Source organism: Phalaenopsis equestris, unplaced genomic scaffold (assembly GCF_001263595.1).
Source record: "Phalaenopsis equestris unplaced genomic scaffold, ASM126359v1 Scaffold000002, whole genome shotgun sequence".
NCBI classification, from domain to species: domain Eukaryota; kingdom Viridiplantae; phylum Streptophyta; class Magnoliopsida; order Asparagales; family Orchidaceae; genus Phalaenopsis; species Phalaenopsis equestris.
Genome location: NW_018164444.1, coordinates 69,155,435 through 69,181,334, shown reverse-complemented (window position 1 = coordinate 69,181,334; position 25,900 = coordinate 69,155,435). Strand labels below are relative to the sequence as shown.

General features: G+C 32.6%; 1 protein-coding gene across 1 annotated transcript; it reads right to left on the bottom strand.

Annotated features, from left to right (window-relative positions):
- Window positions 1–1,638: 1,638 nt before the first annotated feature.
- On the bottom strand, window positions 1,639–22,914 carry LOC110019840 (protein-L-isoaspartate O-methyltransferase-like). Its single transcript, XM_020717695.1, has 4 exons — window positions 22,499–22,914; window positions 13,530–13,800; window positions 3,199–3,390; window positions 1,639–1,763 (listed from the first exon to the last, which is right to left on the bottom strand). Exons 1-4 carry the CDS (start codon window positions 22,709–22,711, stop codon window positions 1,639–1,641), a joined length of 801 nt encoding a protein of 266 aa, XP_020573354.1. The 5' UTR covers window positions 22,712–22,914.
- Between the last annotated feature and the right edge of the window lie 2,986 nt (window positions 22,915–25,900).

Genomic DNA, 25,900 nt, shown 5'->3' with positions numbered 1-25,900 from the left:
AATAAATCGGACTCTCACTCTCTCGTAACGCTAGAATTACGAGAATAATTAATCGAAAATTACAATGGAAGAGGAAAATCAAAAAATTGTAATAAATTTTGTAATAAGATGAAATTTAAAATGTTTAATAAGCATGAAAAGATTTAATGCACTTCTTCCTTACATATAATGCTTAATTAGTATAAATGCAATAATATTATAACCATTTTTTTCTATTTTTCAAAACTTGACCATTAAAATCTCCATTATTTATTTTCATAAAGTTTCAAGTAAATTAACTAGATAACCATACATGATGCTCCCTCCAAATTTAGGAATATACTTGTCATGGGTCGATTCCCAGTCATGTGGCCTTGAGCAGGAGAAAAACACTACCGATAAAAGCGAATGCATTAAGAAGTTATTTGGTCAAGATAGCAAAAGGAGTGCGTTGTATGCCTTCTGATGGAGTTCTGAAACAGACGTTTTCTTAAAAAAATTCAAATGCAATACAAACTTGCAATGCATTGAAATTCTTTCTTTAGTTCAATTTCAATATAGTTGTAGTTTTGCTAGATTTGATTAAGATTCTAAATACCCTGCTTATGAAAAGTATTGTTGCCACCGCTCGCAGGCAAATGCCCGCCACTGTCTGGCGCCACCGCTAATGGACAAATTTTATATTAAATTCATTTTTTCTTCCAAACAAATAAGAAAATATAAATCCAGCATTTAATTTACACAAAACCAAATAACTCCAAAGTACTTCATACACAATACATTACATTTACACTATTCATTTTTCAACAAATTAAATAATCTCTAAATAAAACAAAAGATTTAAATAGCATATCCTTATGATTTCTATTTCAATTAAACAATGGGTAATAATTTGGTATCTATAATTCCAAAAGAACACTACCATATGATTATCATCATAATAGAAAAAGTACAACCCACCGTTACATCCAACAAATATATTTATTATAAGATTTTATTTATTTTAAAAGTCATTCTAACGAATATGTAAGATATATGTCTATTACCGCTCTAAACTTCCTCATAGAGATCATCGACCCGCCAACAAACAAAGATCCTAAGCCCCTTCTCTACCTAGTTGTATAGCTCCTTACAATTAGTAAGTTTCCATGTGGTATTTTAAAATACTAATAAGAAAAAATAAACCTGAAATATGTTTTGCAGCATTTTTTCATAATTGGATGAGTGAGATCACTAATAAGTGTGACATCTTGTTTCAGTTACAGGGGGAGACGAAACAAAGAGAGGGGAGAGGAATCCAAAAGCTGAGCAGAAGGGAGAGGAAGCGAGTATTCGAGGAGTTGAAACAAAATATCAGGAAGCCATGGAGATGAATTCGTTTATAAAACGTCGCAGTCAGCTTACCTGGAAAGACGAAAGGAGTAAGGCTTTCTGCATGCGAAGGAGGAGAAGAGCAGTAGCTGCAGCATTGGATCATGTGAAGGAATAATCGCGCAAGCGCAAAGGAAGTAGTCATGAAGAAGTAGAAGAGTGAGGAAGGAGGGAGCCAAAGCCAAACGAGGAGGCTGCATCTCTGCCAAGCAGTGGAGGAATGCGGCGGCAGCGTTGAGTCGTCGTCAATGTCAAGCCGCGATCAAGAAAATCGACGTTGCAGCGGCTTTATATAGGAGCTTTCGTGCAATCCAGAATAGCCCTTGCTCGCAGACGGGATCGTGTGGAGGAGAAGCTTTCGTGTGATCCAGAAGGAAGGCGAGCAGGGTATCGAACACCGAGAAGAAAGTAGGCTCACATCCAGGAAAAGGATTCTTAACCGAGGATAAATGTAATTTTATCATGTTGTTTAGTAAGTTTATTATAAGTTTATTATTTAAACATTAAACTTAATGCATTTGATTTAAGCACTACGGAAATGTTAGGGTCTAAATTCTAAAAGTATTTTTGCATAAATTAATAATATTTATGATAAATTTTAATTACAATAATTAAACTTAAAAGTTTAAAATAGTGAAATTTTAATTAAAATAGTGCAATGCAACAATAATTCATAATTAAATTAAAATATGATTAAGTAAGATGATAATTGAATATTTTATATTTTATAGGTGATAATTTGATAGAAGTAATACAAGTTAAGAACAAGCATTCATCTATTATCGAGGCGAGTACTCAAATTTTTAATCTATAGTAATATTTGTGGTTTTTTTCTAGGATTTTGCTTTAGTAGATAATTGTACAAGCATTTTGATTTATAAATTTTTTTCCTTCTATTGGTCACATTGTTAGAAATACTTGTAGCTAAATGATATCATGCATTGGTATATGTAATATAGAGTATATAGAATTGAATGGGACGAGCAAATAAATAATATACTTATATTGATTGCTTATATGTGCATGACAAACTATGATGAAGTCACCTATTTATGATAATAGAGGGAAACGCTAAGGTATCTGTGCACGTAAAAGAAAAAGTATATTGATATTAAAGCATCTTAAGTGATATAGTTTTTAGATGGTGCTCCTGTGACGGTTGTACAGATATAAAATGATATTGATATGACATTAACATAGTAAAATTGATTAAATAGCATCTTAAATGTTTATATTGATTTATTAAAAGCTTAACTAGTATGCATATTATTTTTCTTGGCTCTTATATGACTATAATTTAGAAGTGTGAGTATTCACTGACTTATTAGCTCATAGTTGTTGTAAACTAACTTTTCACATTCAATTAGTTGATTAAAAGACAAGCGATAGAGGGAAAATGTTTATAGAAAATGCAGACAACCTGTAATTTAACTTGATTGGATTTTTCACTTGTTAAATGGTAAATAGATATAGAAAGCTTAGCTACCACCGTCCGACCGTCCGACCGTCTGATCCCGTCTTGGTTAATTCCAAGCCCCGGGTCAGATCGTGATAAAAGTGTTTCATTCCTCAAAACAAAGAAAAAAGAGAGACTCTCATAACTTTCCAATAGGTATGTTTACTTGCCTGTAATCGACTTCTCTAAAATGAATCTATGATTTCTAATTGATCGTTGATAGTTCTTTAAGTTATTCAAGTTGTAAGAAATTTAAAAACCAGTACTGCTCCACAACACAAAAATAGCTAAATGTGGATATGAACAAGTGTGATCATTCATAGGTGCGTAGAGAGATAACACTAGAATTAATATTCTCCAAATATACAAAAATAAAAATGAAAAAAAGAAACAATAGTTAAAATTCTCGCAAATCATACCAGCAACATGTACAGTGAGACTACCTCCCTCCATCAGTGATGCTGCAGCACTTCTATTAATATTTTCAACAGACGCAGCCACAAGTTCAGGGATGTGCTCTACCCCTACCGCATGACCTTCTGGCCCAACCATCATTGCAAAGCAAGCTGACAAGTAACCAGACCCTGCAATGACGGCCATTGAACCACCAACATGAGCTCCAGGAAAATGCTTTAAAAACAATCTATCAAGACATCAAAATTCATAGCATGTAGACAGACCTGTCATTTACAACTTAATGCCTCATTAAATTAGCCCCAAAGGATCTAAAATTAATTCAAGTTGGATATCGTGCAAATAGAAGCAAGAAAACATTAAAAAAAAAATCATGAAATTCAATTTCTGCAGGAGGAGATTCAATCATATATGATCTGTATGTTTGACCAAGTTTGATAAGCATTAGATAAAATTTCAATGCATTTTTTTAAAGTTTATTAAGCATAGCAGTGCAGTTTTAATAGGTTAATTATTGTGTAAATAATTTCTCACTTAAGATCATTAATGAAAAGGATAATGATTATATAACAGTTAATAGTAAAAAAAATTAGCTGCATGGCGTTTAAATATTTACCAATACTTAAATAAACCATATTTACCTTATTTACAATATCTTAATTGGCAATTATGTTCACTAAATGAAAAAAAAAAGCTAACTTTATTAACACGTGTAAATTTATTAGTAATGCTTCATAAAAAATAATCTGAGCATGTCCACTAATTTTGGATTACAACATCATAAGTTTGAACATCATAATAGTCAAACTGTAGTTGTCTAGAATCACAGTTTCTCAATTTAGTTTAAATGCATTTGACTCAATTGTTAACCAACTTCTATTTGACATGATGCACTCCACTACTAAAAATAATGCAGAATATCTTAGGGCTTAAAAGTTTCTTACTGCGAATATATAATGTTATGAATGAAAACAAGTGCATGGAATCAAAATTTATTGTCACATGCTATATCAAATAAAATAAGAACTCATTTCTTTTTGAGGAAAACTAGAATAAAAAACCAAATTTATCCCAAACAACAATTTAATGATTGCGCAAATTAATATTTAGCACTAAGATTTAATATCTATAAAAATTGCATATTGATTAAAAATAAAATAATAATCAGAAATCCAAATTAAAAGAATCTTAAGCAAACCAAATCATAAAAGAAGACCAGTGGCATGGAACAAATGAAGGTTAGGGGAACAACTATGTGGAGGTAAGCATTTGATTAAATGAATTATTCACCAAAATAAAAATTGAGCATATTCTTGAACAATTCTGCTTAAATGGATGAATCAATTAATGAGTCTGATGATTTAACTCCTTATGAAATATCTACCAAAATTATATCTACAAATAAAACTGCCATTGACTTCATTTCTAATTCTTAATTTATAAATAATACAGATTAATAAAAAGTATTTTATACAGAAAGTTAAATTGCATCCAAATTTTTGAGGTTTGTTCAAACATAAGAAAACCTAAATTAAAACTATATTTAACTGATCAAATCTAACGATACAAAATTTATCCAACTAATATTTAAATCTATGAATTAACTTTTTTTTAATGAGTAATCCATTCATTTAAGCAATATCATATTTGCTTAGATTGTCTGCTAAAATTGTTTTATCATATCTTCCTCTCATTATTAAGTATTTTAGATTTTAATACTAATCACCTTATAATGCATCCTAAATTAGTCATTTGCATGTTTTAGATGAATACAATAGTACAAAACTAACAATAAAGTGTAAAGATCGTAGAATTTAAACAAGGTGATAATATAATAGTCGTTTAAAACATACAAAAATTGTTACAAGAGCCTTCAAGAAATTTTGCTAGAAATGCCAGAACATATGGAAATCATGCACTATTTGTGGATAAATAGGTGCAAGATCAAAAGTTTGAGAAGTTTTAGCAACACATAGGGATTCAAAATTGATTTCTTATTCGTTCTTTGATTTGTTCATTCGGCTTCAATTTGTAACTTGCCTTTGAGATAAGTTGCAATTTTGTTGGGTTCATTAAACAAGTACTGATTTTTTTAATTAAAGAAGAATATATAAAAAATAATGTGATTACAAAACGGGAACTTGCAAAGAACTGAATAAAAAAAAATACATATGATAACAATTGCATGATGAAATGACGTTCCAAAAATAAGAAAACAGACAAAAGCACAAATTTGGAACGCCTACTTTGGAGCCTGGTGACTACACAGGTGTGATAATATTTTTTTCACTTTTTTGCAGCGCCTACTAAAAAAGATTTGGAATAACGTCAACACTTTGAATGCTTCTATCTGGATAAAAAATCTCCTGAGTCATCCTCATCATCGTATTCTGTAACTGGAGGAAGAGAAGGGGCAACTAGACTAGGAAAATCAAGATCAAAGTCGTTTCTTACAGATAATGCGGTGAAAATATCTATGGGCTTGACAGGAGCTAGTCACAATAGGCTTTAGTTTCATTAGAAAGTTTAAAATTGGTTTCAAATTCATAAAGTACAAACAAGATCTGATGGAGTAGCAAAAACCATAAGAATAAAAGGTAACATATACTCAGTTATATGTGTCCCTTGAGCTCTAAAGTTTGATTCCCTTAGTTCCAGGTGAGCCTTTACATTCAAAATAAATGTGTTCCAAGCATTTGTAGAGGAAAAATAAAAAAAGATGAGTTCAAATTCTACCTTATGCTGATACCCACAAAATAAGGAACTCACCCACACCTTTTCAATGGCAAAGCATCGAATTAAAATGAAACTCAAGTCACATGGCCTTGATAAATGAGCCATAGTTGCATGCATGCATAAATATTTACCAAAAATATAACACATGGGAAAGAAAACCACTCTCTCTCCATCACCAAGACATTGAGCAGCCCTCACTTAGCTTTTGCCTGAGCCATTAAGTTCGGTGACCCCATCAAATAGGGGCAATCTAAAAAAAGGTTCATCGGAGATCTAATCTTTAGACAAGTCAACGATAACCTATGTCCCAGCCTTGTTCATCTAGAGTACTCATCCTTTCAAATCAAACTCTTCCGAATCGGACGACCCTGATGAATACATAGTAGAAGGGGATGACCTTCCCACTGGTTATGTCCTTGGCGGTTCGGTCGGGACTCACTAGCCGACGGGTCAAATGGCATAAATTCAGGACAACCCCCTTCCCTTTATCTCTCAATTGAAGTTTTTCCTAAACCTAGACTCGAGAAAACGGCGCATCAATGGTCGCCTCTATGATAGATGCTCTCTCTTCACGGGCTTGGCACGTATGGGAGTAAACAAAAGAGCCTGAGACTCCACCTCGTCATCATCGCCTAAAACTATTACAGCATCACTGTTGCTGGCCTGGCCAGGTGCCACCACTTCTCTACAAAGGTCCTCCAACCAAGACCGCAAGTTCTCGGTTCTTTCCACAAGTTCCTAAAAAAAGTCGAATCATTCCTTCACATAAGCATGGATCTTCAATTGCAAATACCAATTAACAAGAGGGAAATGAACATAGTGGAATAGAAGACTTATCATGAAAAGCATTCTTTACAAATACAAAGAATATAAAGTTCCAATGTTTAAGCTCTTGTCATTTATGCACTGATGGCTGGGTTCTTTAAAGTTAGAGAAGCAAGACTCATGCATAGTTGCGTTAGATACCGAAAATCTATGGATAGTACTCACCTCCCATTCCTCATGCTTTACAAAACAAAATTGCTTCTGTCATGAACAAATCTTATGCTCGAGGTCATCAAACAATATTAAAGAAGTGAAGATAACTATTCTATCCGAATATGTTTTCGACCTCATCACAATTCTGAACAAGTCCATCGACCAATATGTATTTTGGATTGGAGAAATAGGATAAATGACATCAATACCAATATGGAGTTAGAATGAATTAGTGTCATTAGTACCAATATCCGAATATGAGTTTAAAATTTTTTATTTCTCTTCATACAATCGAAAACGAAGACCTAGTCTAAACCGATCAAGTAGCAGCAATTTTTATTTTGAACATAAACGTTGGGCAATTTATCTTCCTCCACTACCCGAACGGTTATCAGTTGATTGAAGATATATTCTTTTGCTGTCTGAGAACAGTAGATTGCAACTCCAAACTAGCTCCAAAGTTGTGAGAAAGAAATAAACCCTTGCTTTCCTTCATCGGAATAATTTGATCAAAGTCAAAGGAAGAAATTCTCTCAAACTCTATAATCGCCCAAGGAAAATAGACTTAAGAAACTAGATAAGAAAGAAAGGCAGGCAAGAACATAATACATTCTCCAGGAAGAATATAAAAAGGAAACTATCACATCAACCATTTATGACAGATGTCAGGGGCATGGGGCATTATCGTACTAAACCTCTATTCTAAAAAACGATGCTTTAATTTCAAATTTTGAAAATGAGGATCCAATCACATCAAAGTAACAAAATCCCTTTCAGCCAAGATCCATACTACATCGAAATCACACAAAAGTAAAAAATACATAGAAGGCAAATGTCAAAATGAGCCAAGTCCATTGATAAAATACTCATAAAAAGACAAGAGACTGTCGGGGCACAAAAAGGTGCCAACTTAACTAGACGGTCCTAGGCAAGCTTCAACGAGAAATCAATAAATTAGCTGGTATCTTTCCATTTTGTAGATAGAATTCCTCAATGCACAAGAGTATCGAAAATGAACTTCATTGCTTGATCGATGTTGTCTGCAATGACAATTTCAAATGCCTGAGAGGCGATATATTAGGACATGATTTCCTCTTTGGTCCCCATATTCGTCATCTTTCTCTCTTAATCAGCTACATGAACACTAAGTTGCTCCATCTATTTCCGTAAAGCCTGCCAACTCTTCCTCTCCCGTTCAAGCTCTAGTCGCTTCGCCTCAAGGTCATCTCTTACTTATAAGTCAAACATGTGAATTTTTCTGATGGAATCTCCAAAAATGGTCTGAGCAATTCTAGTATCAAATTGCTCTCTTTCAAGTTTTGTCTTATCAAAGTTTAGTATTTGTATTTCTTGCTCGAAAGCGATTTTCCCTTTGGCAAACTCGATCAGAGAGCACTGAAAACAAAAATTTTCCTCCTCTAACACCTTTAATTTCGTTGGAAGTTCTGCTAAGTTTATATTTATTTAATTATTAAAAGTTAATAGTCATTTCAATTATATTAAGGATTCAAGCTATACAAGTTTCACATTGGAAGAAAAAGCCTTAACTGTCGAGAAGCAAACCAAGCCTTTTTAATGTAAGGTTTATGAGTTATTTATCCTATTTGAGGTAACATTGAAGTATATAATTAGAAATTTACGTGTTAAAAATAAAGCTATGATTTGAATCAAGTGAACATTGAGGTCCTGTAAGAGAAGTGAATCGAGGATACGAGATAAATTAAGTTAGGTTTTGATAAAATTAGATTTTTTTTATATACATCAAATTGCATTTTTATTTAAGAGTTCATGCACATTTATCTTAAAACAAAAAAAGAAGTGAGTATATTTGAATTGAGAAGCAAGGAGAGTTTGAAATTTATAAGGCTAGGATTTTTCTATTCAAGCTAAACTAATGTTTATATGCAATTGAAATTAGAGGTATTCGGTGTTATTTTATAAACTAATTCCAGGAATCTAATTTAAAACAAATAGTTAAAGAATTTGGAAGGGATCATTTCATAAGAAAAATTTGAGGTGAGCATCCTTACTTTTAAGTTATGGTAGTTTTTTCGTTTTTTCTAAATTGAATTCATTGACTGTTACTGAAACTTGATTGCACCACTTCACTGTGATTATACACACTTTTAGATATTGGTCATATTGTTGTGATGAATATATATTTTTAGAAACACTTATGTTATGGATTATGCATTGATAGAATTGATTAAAAAGAGCATATGAATGATACAAAATGAATGATACTATATAAGATTTTTACATGTGCATGATTGACTATGATAGAATTCACCCTCTTATGATACAAAATAAATAATTATGGAGATGATATAATATGACAATAAAAATTTTAAAATATCTTGATCAATCATATTCATAAATATAAATTGTCAAATGATCTTATACTGATTTATTAAAAATTTAACTAACATCCATATTATTTTCCTTTTTATACTATTATTAAAGTTTAGAAATAAGAGTTTTCACTTGCTGTTGTAGCTAATTTTATTTTAAATTAACCTTTTCAAGTTTAATTATTTGAATAAAAGATGAAAAATATAAAAAAAAATATCAACAGAAGATGTGGAGAACTAAGTTAAGGAAAATTCATCATTTGTTTAATTAAATTTGTAAATATGTAATAGCCCTTCCATTTATTTTGAAATTATTAAATATTAGTTATAGAAGAATTTTGATTATCACAGTCCAACCGTATGTTCCCACCTTGGTTAATTTCAAGCCCCAAGTTAGGTGGTAAATAAGCATTATTGGTTCTTATCCTCAACAAAGCTTCTTAACTAAAAAAAATGCGAAAAATTGAAAATTTATGAAAAAAATGATGTAAAACTTACGATTCCTAAATCACAAAAATGAAAATACTCCCTTGAATTTTTGGGCTTAGCTTCCACATAGGATCTTGAAAATCAATATAGATAGTTGTGATTAAAGATAAACCTCGACAGGCTTGCTTGCAAAATAACAATTAGAGATTATTCTGATAAAACTATTACAGTTTTCTATAAATATTTCGGATATGTTTGGAGCAGCTGTAACTTATTTAAAAGTTGTTGCGCAGCAACTGAGGCAAAAAGTTGTTGCCCATAAGCTACTGCGGATAAGCTAGTTATCCGCTTATTTTTTGAAGTTTTGAAACAACTGTCTGAACAAATGATATTTTTGCTCCTATATTATAGTGTTGTTTGTGACAAAACTATTCATACTAGCATTTTCTATACTTGAAAGCAAATATTTAGTTCAAACATTACAAAATAAAAATAACCTCATTAAGCATTGAGTAGCATGACAACCAAGATTAAAAAAATGATTATTAAAATAACAATTCATAATATGACAATAATATTTTTAAAATGCACTTGATTTATGTCATAAGATAAGTCGTCCTCCAATGAAGCTCTCCACGTCCGATCGGTATCGACGGTGGAATCCTCCAATCTATCCACCCACCTAAAGAAGTCATCGCATTCTGTTCTTCTCCCCGGACACATGTAAAATATTCTTCCGTAGTTATGTAGTTGTCGCGAAGTAAGCAGGGAATATTGTAGTTCGCAGTAACAGTACAATGCTCTGGAGGTACCGGAAATCCTCGAGCTCATCTTTCTTAAAAGCTTAAAATCACAAAGAACAGGCTCTTAGATACAATATTCATGAAAATGAACAATAGAAGTAATCAATTAAAGTTTAATGCAGTTAAGAAGTCTCAAAGAACAAGCATATAAACTACCGAATATGTCACTACAAAAACACAGCAGACCTTATAAAAAAGAGTTCATGGTTGTCTTTAACCCACATAATATTGAGCTCGTGTGCCCACATATGCATATGACCAAAAAAGGTCATCCGAAAGAACCTCAAAAGTCATAGAACTGAAAAACAATAACTTGGTTGCCTCCATTGGGATTTCACATGTAACAAGAATTAATAGTGACATATAGGCTATCCAGAATAACCCTTAAGGTTGAATGTCTCAACATAGACCTCCAAAACAAAAAAAAACATATGCAATAAAAATTTATATCTACGGTTGCCTCATTGACCATGCAAGTGGTAAAGAATACATGCAAAAGAGTGAGAAAAAGAATTGAGATTCAAAATATAGATAATTGGATGAAACATCGATATAATAAATAATAAAAGTTTCACCGCACATTGCAAATAAAGTAGGAATAAAAAAGAAAATACAATGGGTCCATTCAACAGCCAACGATGGAAATTGCAATCAGCTCTCTCAGCTCTATTATCTCCCCTGCACCTTCCCCCATCAACTCTCAGGTAATTCATCTTCTGCCTATGATGAAGATTGACCTAGGCGATATTCACCTGCTTCAGTAAGGACATGTGAATGATCTTCATAAAAATCACAATATACAAAAAAAACGCAACGTAATCTTGATAAGTTACCACGCCCCTATGCTGGTTTTGAAAAGGTGATCACCATCCTCCTCTATCACATCACAAATCACATTAGACAAGACAACCTCAAACTCAAGTAACATTCACAAACCTAATTGAGCAAAGAAATTCAAAACCAAAAACCGACGTGGGCAAAGAGAACCAAAAAATCCATTCTAGCAGCCAGACATCGAAAAGAGCAAAGAGACCAAAAATCATAAGAGAATAAGGACATTCCAAATCCTTCTCTTCCGACCGCAAACCCCATATAACAAGGAGAGCACATACCGATTTCTCCAAAATTAAAAAAAAATAATTGAATGTTCCACAAATTCTCCATAAATTTAAATGAAAAATGAACCTCATTCTTCCAACCACAATCCACAAACAATAAAGAGACCAAAAACCAAGTTTCCTAGACACACAGAAAAAACGAAACAGTGAACTTCTGAATCCATCTATTCCAACAACGTAAGGCAAAAAGTAAAAAGGCCACAAACCAAATTTCAGAAAAAAGCAATAAGCCAAAAATCGAGAAGAGCAAAAGAGTCGCATTACCAAAAACCGCGGCAGCAAAAGGACTGCATGATACATACCACATACCAAAAACCGCGACAATAAACCAAAAATAAACATTGATGAATGTAGGGAAGGAGGTACCGGAGATAGTAGGAGAGCGTAGAATTGAACACTAGAAATCCCTCGCCGGAGAATGAATAAAAGAAATGGAAAAAAATAAACCCTAGGCAATGTCGTCGCTCAAAGGAATAGGCATAGAGGGGCAGCCAAATAATCACGAACCAAGTGAAACACCAAAGATGGGGCCTCGTATGGAGATTATTCTGCATTTTTAATAAAACAGCCGCGCCATTCTTTCCAAACACTAAAATCACCATTTTCAAAATGCGCCGCAGCGAATAAGCTGCACCAAACGGAGCCTTAGTCTATCAGAATTCCATGTTTGTTAAAGTTGCTAAGTTTCTATGGTTTGGAACCAATTTTATTGATGGTTACAATAATATATGAACTAAGATGGGTGATCTGAACTTTTTGCAATATTTACAAGGAATAAAACCATCAGCTACCAATAATACCATCATTATGAAGTAATATTAAGCTCTGACAATTAACAACTCAATTCAGATTACCTCATAACTTTACAGCTAATTGAGTAGCCAATGAAAGTTGTGAGCTGAAGGAATCTAGAACATTATTACAGTATGACGTAGCAGGAAGCTCATTTGTATAGCTAAACACAGCAAAAGTTCCATTAAATTTTTTTATTATTGATAATGTTTATGTTCTTTCTTTAATGATTGTCGTCCTTCTCACTTCTAGGGTTATCTTCGGGTTTACTCGTTCCTTTCTTTTTTGGGTCTGATTTGGACAGCAAAGCCAAAGTCATGAACTTCTTAATCTGGCTATTTCCCCTTCTGAATAATTGTGAAAGTTTCCAAATTCCTAATACCAGGTTCTCTATTAATTTGTGGTAACTGATAATGATGAAGTTGGTGGCATCCACAACATAGGTACCCTCCACTATTGTCCATGATGAGGTGTTTGTTTGGATCTCCTTGTTCTTGGGATTATGATTATGGTGGTCTATTTAACAGAATGCGAGGCACTGCAACTGGTTGGTCTAAAATGGATCTAACTGGCTTTTTTTCTATTTTACATATTAACTTAAGAAGACAGGGCACATGAACAATAACTTAGGATGTGCGTATTGGGAAAATCTGTTTACCTAAAACAGCAACTTAAGGTGCTTAACTCTTTATAATTTCATTACAACACACAGACATGCACACATTCATGCGTATTTAGGCGCGTAAAAATGTGTGATTGCTTGAAGAACTACATGAATCTTAAAATTAGCTTCCAATGCTTTTATGTGTGAAAATGTACGAATGCTTTAACAACAGATAAATCTTAAAATTAACAGCGAACATATGGTAATACAAAACATAACTAATAAAAGAAAATGATATCCATAAACAAGAAACCATGGTACAATAGTGACTAGCAGTCAATGTGAAATTAAAGTTGAAGGCAGAATGGCAAGCCTTCGTTGAAAAATTAAATAAGTTATAAGCATCAAACTGCGAAAAAGAAAAAAAAAATGATGGAACTTGTTTGCTTGAATGTGATCTAGAAGCTGGGTAACTCTATCAAGACATGAGTTGTTCACCTGATCCCACATCAAGAGCACGCAGGCCTGACTTAAGATGATCCTTTAACAATTCAAGGCAAGTTGCGTGCATATGAGGTGCCGATATTGTTCCATTATAGCCTATAGGCATCGGGCTATCAGAATATGGCGGGCAGCGATCAGGTACAAATAATCCCCTGTCAATGATTTCCATAACTTCAGCTACTTTCTCTGACTTTATAACACCATAATGCCTCAAATATTCCATGAGTTCTTTGTTCTTTTCAATAGATGCCCTTGTCCACAAACCCTGTAATAGCGACAGATCAAGAAGAACAATTAATTTCTTTCAAAATCCAAAACAAAAAAAAAAGAAAATGCTCAGCATATACATATCCTCCAAATATGCAGCAGATGATAAAAACAGAACACCATAATACCATCCATCTTCTTCAGTAGGTTTCCACAGTAAACCAATATTTACAAACAAACTTCAAGATACATGTGAAATTGATAAAATAAATAAATAAAAGTAGCATTACAAACAAAATTCAAAGGATTGTCCCCTTTATGAGATTGAATGCGCTTTCACAGCCCCACCAATTTTAGTTTTTAGTGCTTGGGATTGAAATAACTGTTCAATCGGATTGTAGTGAGAGAAGATAATCTAGGACAAATGAAAATCCTCAATCACCACATCAAACAGTTGAGGTACCAAAAGTCTTATCTCATCAACCTCAAACCATCAAAGTAGAAACCAGCACTTCCAAGCGATATCATGCTTGATAAGTGTTATGCCAGTAGTAGAGTGAAATGTATCAATGTAGACATAAACAATAAATGAAATGTGTTCCTTCCAAAAAAATCATAATAAATGATGCAAGACCCCAATATCTTTAAAAAACTAAATAATCTCTTCTAACAAAGCCTCTATATTTGAGTGAAATGTGAAAATGTAGTCCAATATAAGATCCACTGCTCATGACTCTTCCACAATCTTGAAGTGCTATCTCTATTAAAATTAAAGCTACAGTAGCGCCATAAGACATAATATAATCCATGCATATATATAATCCATGCATATCATAGCCAACTTCTGCATTGAATAGCCTTATTTAGTGGGGAAAATGGAAAGTGATTTAGTAAATCTAGCCATTGTTTAAAAAAGCATTCGATGTTTACACCTCCAGGCATACCTCAAACTGAGACGCAAAAAAAAAAAGTCTTGAGGCTTGCCCCTTTTTTCGTCTCAGGCCTAGTGGTAGAGCCCCGATCAGGTTATGCAAAAATATATATTACACTACATTTAATATATCTAATACAATACTTCAAATTGGTCAAAAGATAATTTAAATCTAATACAATACTTCAAATTGATCAAAAGATAATTTAAGTATGTTTATGTTATTAATTTATTCTTTATTTTAAACTATATCGGATTTCGAATTAATTGATAGTCAAAAAAAAAATAGTGAGTGAAGAACACTTCAACAAAGGAAATAAAATAGACTTAGATGATAATAAAGACGAAGATTCTTTTGAAGACGATGAAAGCAAAAATGTGTCCATTATGCATCTTGAACCTCATGAAATATTTAAATTTTTAGTGAACAACAATCTAAAATCACAATTCAATCTTCTATTTTATGTCAATATTTAAGATTAAGATTTGTTGTTTACATCCTTATGATAAAAATCTAAATCAACATATCAATATTTTATATCATATTTATGAATTCTTTTTAATTTTATGTAAGATTACTCCTCACCTCGCTGTGGCAAAATAGCTCAATTCCTGGATTCACCTTTTAAGACTTCGAGTCTAACCATAATGATCTACATATCTACAGAATATCATTTCCTTGTTTGGATCTTAGAAAACAAAAAAACAAACACCATGAAGTCTCTCCTCATAAAGAGTGAGAGTCCAGCCAAAATAATCCATACAACAACATTATCTAGTTTGGATCTTTAAAAAATCTTCAAATAATCTCTACACAATCTCTTCCCCTTCTGAGATATGAGTTGCCATGATCCCCAAAGTTCATAATGTTTTCCCGTAACCATTTGAAAAATCAAAAACTTCACCACAAAGCCAGCAGCAACTTCCCATTAAAGAGCATTATAAGAAAGTTTCAAGACCTTGGTACATCTTTATAACTCCAAGTTAAATAATGCATCAGTAGTTGTGAGCCTGGCGTTTGGCCAAAAAGAGACATAATTTAGAAAACAAAACAAAATTTATCCTTACAAATTAACATGCCAACATGATTAATCAATAAAAAAATTACCTTATCAACCTTGCTTATCTATCTTGTGTTAAATAAAACAACATCACATGCTTCACATGTATTGTCCGAATCTAATCCTATCGTATTGGTTGAAAGTGTAATAACTGAAAAATAAATAAATAAATAAAATTAAAATTAATGTTATTATTATTAGGAGTTTCAACCAAATATAGTAGTTTTGGGCACAATTGTGTTTTAAGGAGAAGTGTCCCATTCGAAGCAAAGAAACAAGCAAACGAAAAATATAACAATGGCCGAGAAGAAAGGAAACTCAAAGAGATTTGAGAGGGAGAGGGAGAGGGAGGTGGAGTGGAAGTAACTTACTTGTTGGTAGTAGCGGAACTTTTTTACGGAGCTGAGATACTTGGATTTCCCAACAAAGAGAAGTCGGACGTGTTCAAAGAAGACAAAGGACTTGATCAAACGGATGACGTGTAGAAATAAGATAATGTCGAGGTTTTGTACGGGAGGAGGCGTCGTCGAGCACCATATGTTAGAGTAGAAGAAGAAAAAGAAGCGGAGGAAGTTTTGTGCAACAAAAAGAAGGGAGTAGCCGCATGTGCATTCGGTGCACAAAGAAAGGAAAGTAGAATTTCACGTGCAGTGGCAGTTGTGCGGTTTTGTGGAGGATCAAAGACGAATCAAGCCCTAGCTCGAGAGAGTAGTTGCAATGTTTTAATTTGCGCGTGTGGTGTTTTCAATTGCAAGTTCAAGCGTAAGAAAGAGAAGGTGGAGCTTGCGCCCTGATTCCAGTGACGCGGATAATGGAAGCGGAGTCACGCTTTTGGAGGAGGTAAGAATTATAATTTTTATATTTTAATAAAAAAAATTATTGGTTTGTATATATGTAGTATCAATATATTTTCTAATAACGATAGTATCCAAGATTTATTTGAAATATAAAAAATAAAGTTTACAATTACTTATTTAAATTAGTATGAAAATTAATTGAATATTGAATAAAATTCAATACAAATCATAGATTTTGATTTTGCTGTATAGTCATATTAAACTAACATCAATACTTAGAATAAAAATTTCTAATAAAAAAATTAAAATAACATATTTAATTAAAATATTAATTAAATGGGACAAATTTATAAGATTGGCACAAGAAAAGAAAGACAGTGAATAGTACGAAACAAATTTCACTGCATTGTAAAGTTAAGTGTCATTATTGATTGCTACTATAGAAACAAAGTATTACATATTCTTTTCAGGATTAAAAGATTCGATCAAACAATTGTTGGTATATTTAGGGATTGATGAATAATTAGTACTAATGGAGTGAGCCAAAAACATGGAGATCAATTATCAGCTTACTCAGAAGTGTAAAGAGATGCACTATAGGAAGAGTGTTGATGAAGAAGGTGTAGATCAATCATAGGGATCCATTGTGAAAAGTCCAAAGTCATTTCAACAGGATTTAGTAGCGGAACGATTCAGAGTATTGTAGTTACTTGTGACAAATGTAAAATAAAACATAAGAGTGAATGTTTTACGGGCTCCAACACATGCTATTAGGAAAGGCAGAGGTAGACCTAGAAAGACTTGGCCATATTGTATAAAAAATGATTTTAATTTATTGGAATTAAATGAAAATATGACACTCAATAGTATGCAATGGAGAAAAAAGATTCATGTAGCTGGCCCCACTTAGTGGAAAAAGGCTTGTTGTTGTTGTTGTCCAACACATGCTATTAGTGTCATCAGCCAGGTCACATAGCTAGATATTATCCTTCACTTGGCCAGAAGAGGATAACACAAATGTTTTTTTGGGGGAGGAGAACGCCGGCATTTTTTTGCGGGAGGAGGCGCTATCGAGCACCCTACATTCGAGCAGAAGAAGCAAAAAAAGGAAGTTTTATGCAGCATGTGGAAAAGAGCAATGTGTGTGTTTTGTGCACAAAAGAAGGAGAAGAGAACCTCGCGTGGAGATAGTTGTGCAGGATCAAAGATGAACCGAGCCCTAGCTTGAGGAAGAACGGCTGCAGTGTATAGATTAGCGGGTGAGATGTTTTAAATTGCGAGTTCGAGTAGAAGAAAGAAGAGGCAGGCGGAAACCAAACTGAGCTTTTGTGAGAAATAAAAGTTATATATTTTATATTTTAATAAAATAAAAAATTTGTTTTGTATATATGTAATACCAAACAAATATTAGAATAATAATAATAGTATAAAATATATATTTGATATATAAAAATAATGTTTACAATTACTTATTTAAATAAGAGTGAATATTATGGATATTGAATAAAATTTAATAGAAATCACAGAAGTTGATTAAGGCTCTGTTTGGCGCAGCTGCAGGTGTGCTGCCTCAGGAAGCTGCTGCGAGGAAGCTGGCTACCTGTTTGTTGCAGCTGTGTGAAAAATAGCTGTGAGACTGCTCTTTTTGAAATATTGATCATTCTACCCCTGTTTAGTAAATTTGTTTGTAACAATGATAGGAAGCACAACTATCAATGATAGGGAGCACAAAATGTATAGCCACTAATAAATATAAGACACTTACGCAACAATAGAAACTAACACCTCTATTTTATTAGCAGGACCAATAATTAGACAAGCAAGAACTTGAATAAATTTCATGATGGCTAGATAGAAGACTCAATTAAAGCCTAAGCAAAGAGAGCAAACTCTAATATAAAGTATTAATATTAAATCCAGACAAAAAATTGAGCAAGTTAACCCTAGCATAGTTCTTTTCTTTTTTTTTAATAGAAATAAACAAGTTACATAAATTAAATGAAATTAGAAAGCAAGAAACTATTTTATCAAAGTAGATATACTAGGAGCTGCACAATATAAACAAATTAAAAACAAAGAAAGAAAAAAATAAGCAAATAGCACAAACTTGATAAAGCAGAATCAGTAAATACTAGGTGGGCATAGAAAACCAGACAATGAAGCAGGAGCATCAGATGCAACTTCCTTCCTCCAACTTCCCTGAGTGTGATCCTCAGACAAACTTCTATTACCCAAGCCACGACCCTTTCTTCCTGAAGCAAGGTCATCAGTCCCTTATCATCAAGCTTCTTCCAATCATGTCCCTTCTCAGCCAGCACTTCCTCTCTGGGGCAAGCAAGTCCAAATGGATTCGAACCCTTGCTATTAACGATTGAAGTATGCTTCTCCCCCTGATTAAATTCACCATGGCCATCTGTATTGTCGTTGGCCAACAACACCATCCAAGGCTGCAAAACAAGCCTAGGTCGCCCACTTCCTCCTTCCTCGCCCAGCTATCTGAATCTGTTATAGAACACCATCCCTCTTTCTCCCCAACATATCTGAATCCGTCAGAAGGTCACACTCGGCAGGGCGCGGGGCAGCTAAAGAACGCGGGAGAACTAACGAAGGAGAAATTAGGGGTACGGGAGTAAAAAAGCAAAGCAGTAGCGCAGGCCACAGGGTCTCACCCGCGGTCGGCGTTTCGCCTGGATTCGTGGCGTCCACAAGCGAAACGTCGCGCCAAACAATGCCTTTGCAATATGAAAGTAATATGAAAGTAACATGCATACTTAAAATAAAAGTTCCTAATCAACAATTAAAATGATAAAATTAGTAAAACGGATAATTAAACATAATTAATGCTATGCTTAAAATTTTATTTTTATGATATTATAGACAACTATCGATTGGAGATAAAGATTAAGCGTATTTGAATGTTTAAGAAGAGTCATACTTTTAAATTATAAAAGTATTTTTTCTTATAAAAGCCGATACACTCAAATTAAATTGCATGCCGCTGATATTTGTATATGTCAGTCAAAAGTATAATTCAAGTTATTACATTATGTATTAGGTGTAATGAAAAAAAAAAAGTGAGATTAACTATTTTAATTACTTACATGTGCATGCTCAACTATGATGAATTTCACTTATTTATAATACTAACGGGAGAACACTAAGATACTCATATACGTAAATGTAAAAAATAATATTGATATTGATGTATCTTAATTTATACAAATTTAGACTGTGCACATGTAACAGTTGTATGTGATTAAAAAAATATTAATATGTAAACGATAAAGTAAGACATTATTATTCAAAATCATCGTGAATAATCATTTTAGATAATACAAACCTTCAAATGCTCTTATTTTTTGACATAAAGTTTAACTGATATGCATATTATTTTCTTTTTTAAAATAATTACTATAGTTAAGGAATATGAGTATGCAATAACTTTAATTAGTTGATTGTTATTTTAAATTAATATTTTAGGTTTAATTATTTGATTAAAAAATGAACAAAAAATACAAAATATTTATAAAAGACGCAAACAATCAAAAATGATGTAAATTTAACTGTACTATTTTAATATACTTTATATAATATATTTCATATATTTATGGATGATTAAATAATAATTATAGAAAATAAATGTAAAAAAATTAATTTTCACCGTTCGATCGTCAGTTCTCGTCTTACATAAATTTCAAACCCCGGGTCGGGTCGTGATAGATCATTTGGATACATGTGGCAGTGTTCCCTAATCATAAGCCTTCTAACTAGAGTCGTTCCATTCCATTCACTAGTTCAATTGAGTAATCAATCAAACTGCACTAATTTATGAATTCGTGTGTTAATCTATAATTGAATCCATCATAAATCATAAACATGACTCACCGAAAATTCATTTCCTTTTTCATGAATATATAATACATTTAAACTTGTTATGATATGAATTGATTCATTCAACAAATGCTTAAACAATGCTTCAAAAATCTTTAAATGCTAATTGCAATTGCAAGTTCCAAATCATAGATCAAAATATTTTTCTCATGCACCTTAAGCAATCAAGAAGAATAAAAAAACAAGACAGTGTAGATTGGAAATTTTAATCCCAAGCTAATGGAAATGGTTTGTTATTCCATCATGCTTTGCATGAACCCAAACATGAAACTTGGAATGCACTGCTTGTATGGTTAGACTTAATAGACTGTTTAGTGGCTTCTGAAATGCAAATTTTTAAAGCAAAAGGAATTCCATCTCTTTTTTAAAAAAAATAACAGAATTGATTTCAAAGTTAAAGACAATGGTCATACTTGAATTAAGAATAATAGCATGCAAGATATTAAAAAGTCTTGTTTTTTATTCCACTCACTGCTCAAGAAGATTTATTTAATAAAAACACTCATGTTAGGTCCCTTAGATAGATCAACTAAAATGAAAAAGAACAATCCATCTATTACACCTAAAGAAGTGTCAAAATCACGCAGAGTCCTAATAATTGCATGCATTAACTTCCACAAAGAAAAGAGGGGGAGGGTGAAGACACCCCATGAAGACACCCACAAGTCTTAGAGAGGGGATGGCCAAAAAGTGAGTTATGTCGTGGAATGGAATGTACAGTATCATTGGTTTCTATTCATTAACTCAAAACTTCATATCTGATTCAACTAACTTGTTTTTACATGCTTAATTGAATGTGGAACATTTTAGAATTATCAATGTCATGTCAAAGTTAGTGTTGCAAATGAACCCTGCCAAAATGTATTAGTAATTATATATTTATACCATTTCAATTTTTGTGTGCGCGAAAACTTTTGGGATGATTGAACAGCAGTGGATTAACATATGTCCTCCAAATATCTATATTATCTTAACAAAATGAACTTATATATAAAGGTGGCACTTGTGAAAAGATCATTCGCATTGCAACTCTAGGATAGATATCCTTCCTCGCAAAAACCTACTTAAAGTTCTATTTTCAATTCAAATCATACGTCACTAAATAATAAAGCATTGTCATTTTCATTGCATCTATAACACATGTTAACACAAGCTCCTATGCTCAAGTTACAACCTATTAACATATTTTTTGTGCAATCCTTGCAAGTCTTTGATGGTACTTATCAACCCTTGATATCCATCACTCAATAATCCATCATAACATTATAATTGATACCATGTGCATCACAGTATTATAAACTTCCACATTAAGCAAAACCATAGGCGGCACATACTACTTTCTTATGCTAAATTCCTTATTCAATTGTCTGACAGCCATTTGCCCAAAAGCAATGAAAAAAGAACCACAATTCGTACAAGGAAAAGGCCTCAGGTACCCCTCATTTCCTTTGCATGATTAATCCATGGTTTTTTATTTAATTCATGAACAGAACTTATTCACATAATAATAATGATAATGATGATGATGATGATAAAATTAATGGTTAGTTGTTTTGAGTATTATTTATGTTGGATTATCAAGCATAAGCAGATCCTTTTCTCCTCTACTCACCTTCACAATCTCTCCTTCATAAAAATAAAAAAAATAAAAACTAGAACTATCTTATACAATAAAATCATAGGATAACCCTAATATGGCTCCAACATCCACGAGACTAATGCAATTCAAGCATGCACAAACCCAAAGACAACCCATCATAGACTCTCTAGCGGAGCACCATAATGGGGATCTGAAACTACCGAACACTTGCATCTGGATCAAATGATTGCACAACAATTAGTTCCTCGCACTAAAACATATAAATTTTCCAAAATCAACTGTTTTTCCATCGCAAACATACCAATTCATCATAAATCCAGACTTGCATACGGTAAACCCACTCAACATTATTCCCAACATCAAACTCCGACAGCATACCCAAAGTCATTAACAGGTAGAATAAAGGAAACCCTAGAACCAAAACCCTCAGAAAACAACTTACGTTGGGAAAATTGATTAACTAGTGAGCCGAATACCTCCATTCTAAGCACTGGCCAGAGTCCCGGTAAAGGGCTGGGTACGTTCTCAGAAGAGGACGTGAAGCGTAAGCAGGCGGAGGGAACCAGGGGGTAGGAGAGAAGGCAAAGAAATTGGCAGCGTGGAGAAGACAGAACCCCAGTGGAGGCGAGACGATTTCGAGTTACAATCGGATTGAGGAAACGAATCCCAACGATATTGGTGACCGACATGGCTCTATGCTCACCGTTGTCGCTGCAGCTGACACCTCATGCAATAGTTTTCTTACCACAGTCATCAGGATTCCTCGAGAACGCAGTGAGCAGGAAGCAGATTGAACCCTCGCGACCGTTCGGTGCTTCTGGGGCTCCATGCGCGGGCGTTATCAAGGTTCGGATAATACCGAACAAATGATTAATTATTGAAAACTCCACATACTATCAACATATTTTCATTCGAAAAGGCTTTCGAATCAGATTACCGGTAACAATCCGTGTTTGGTTCCAAATACCTTTCATTCCAATTTTATTTAAGCCTTTATTCGAATCAATTTCCAATCCAGTTGGCTCAATACTTACTCCTAAGTAGGGCTCTCAAATAATCTGTCATTCATAAATAACTCCTGTACGATTCATTACATAGTTCTTATTTGATCATTATTTAGAAAAAGTGGCTGAATATGAATAATTTTTTTGAATTTGATTTATAAATGAGTCGGATATTAATAAATATTTGTTCATTCGTATTCCACTTATTTTTACTCGAAATATTTAAATAATTAAATACTAATATTTTTTATATTATGTTTACATTAATTTTGTATATGATACCTAAAAAATAAATTTGGATGGTATAAATGTAAAAAAGTAAAGTCGGAATACTTAGGTCAGATTTAATGAAATTTAACTAGTTTAAAGCAATACAAAATATTTTGGTTTGATGAGTTTTAAACAATTGATTTTTTTTTTACCTTAACTCGAAACTCAATAGATCTAGGGACTATTTGGGACAGCTTTCAGATTGCTTTATTTTTCAAATCGCCACAACAGTTCTGTTTGTAGAACTGTTTCTTGTTGTTTCCTAAAAATTTATGTGGCAGAAAGCTATTTTTTTCAATCTAAATTATGGAAGTTTGGTGGTTGTCAGAAAAATGTGGTTTGGATTTTTGGAATTAAAATAAATTTATAATGGTCACCGCGACTTTTTAAATGATAGCTTCATAGTTGCTTCTTCGAACCATTGCAGCTGCCCCAAACTGACTCTTATTTTAAGGTATTCATTTAATCAAATATTTTCATATTTTGTCCACTTGCAATCTTGTATGGTTGTATTATCTACAATAATATGAGTTATCGAGCGAGTAAAAAAGGATTATATTTTATTTTACTATTTTTTTATTAAACCTGACCTCTGAAGTCTCACCAGTTGTTGTGTTATTCTTATTAAGTCCGATCGTCGGATAGTCCCATCTCGTGTCTTACACTTTATATTTATACAAGTGTCAGATATATAAATACATAGGAATTAGCTTTTATTTATGTAAATGCCAAAATAAAATAACACAAGGTCATGGTTTCTTGTACTCACATTCCCTACTCTTACATTTATGTAGTCGCACATCTATAGAAAAATTTGATTAACATGTTTGGAGCTATTTAAATATAGGAAAACTATTTGTGCGCCAAAGGCCTATTCTAGCTTGCCCCATGTGGTGTGGTTTGCCTGGCTGTCTAACTCACGAGTTGACTCGAGCCAAAATCGAACAAGCTTGTCTTAAGATGGTCATGAATAAATTTGAGTAATATTAAGTCAAATATGAGCATACTCATTATGAGCTTAATTCGAACACGAGTCGATTTAGAACATATATTAATGCAAACTAGGAGAACACAACCATAACTTCAGCTCACTCATGTTTGGCACGTTTATACCTCTAGTTTAAAAAAATGGAAAGTAAAAGCGGAGTTTGTGACAATGGCGTGTGAGGAGAAGTGGAGGCCCAATAGTTGATTTTCGTAAATGTTACAACCTGAATCTATAAGGCAGTATGTCTCGACAATAAAGAGCAAGATAAAATAAATTTAACATGTTTTGTATACTAAAAAAAAAAGATTTAATGTAAGTAATAATAAAAATAAACAATAGAAGTTAAATTTTATTCCATAAAAAAGAGTGAAATTGATACAACTAAAAGAAAATCAAAACTAGCTAATGCAAAACTGAAATGACAACAGAAGAAACAACTGCCTAAAGCCCAGTAGAAGAAAAGCAAAAAAAAAAAAACTAAAATAAATGTTGAAAATACCAAAAAGAAACAATCTAGAACTGGAATGTTCGATCCTGTGGTCGATCCTGCTAGTGGTTGAAAGGAATCTGCTATACGAAAATATCAATTGACAATTGGTGAGTTGAAAAATGAAAATTAATAAATAACCAATATTTATTAAAGCATAAATGACAAAAAATTGGGGCATGCAGTAGGAATAATAATGAGAGAAATTTACTATATGTATAATAAAGTTAGTAAAAGGATTATCACATGCTTATGGTTATGAATACGAGTGATCTCAACATATGCACTTTTTTGTAGATATTTATAGATTACCACATAATATTCGCTTATACATATAAAGTTTAATGATCTCTTAACACTACATGATAATGTACAAGTGTAGTAGGTGTATATATATAGTTAGATTTACATAGTCAGTTTCCTACATCACCCTAAAACAAGAAAACACCAATCTCATGAAAATTCAATGATTTCTCAAGGAATATGGTTATTGTGTTAGTCATAACAAAAAGATTTAATACTGACACATAATATTATATAATCAGTTTTATCTCTTGCATCACAATCAAAGAGCAAATATATAACTATAACATGTCCACCAATATCTATAAATATTTAGAAATTTTCAATAATTAGAGTTAACACATCAACGCAATATTAAATTTTGGAAATACGAGACATGCATAATTAAGCAAGAGCCTATGCATCAATAAAGCAAAACTAATTACTTATATAACTCATTATGAACAATAAATAAAATATATTGCAATTATAATAACATAAGTTAAATGATATGACAGAAATACATGCAATTAGCTAGAAATCTTATATAGTAGCTAGGACAATGCCCCTAACTATGAATAGAATGTTCATCTCATAATTTACCTCAAATTGTTAAATATTGGGTTTTGAATTTGTAAGCAGTTTAATTAGCAATGCCTTGCAGAGTTCTCAGAAATCCTAGACCAATGAATATCCAACTAACTATAAATAGATTAATGGGAGTATAATTTTATTTATTAAGAAATTAATTGTTACTTAACTAGTTTAGGTGATTTTATAATATAACCAAATTTGTTATCAAACTCTTTAATATTGCCCTTAACAATAATATTGATTAAAGTTAACT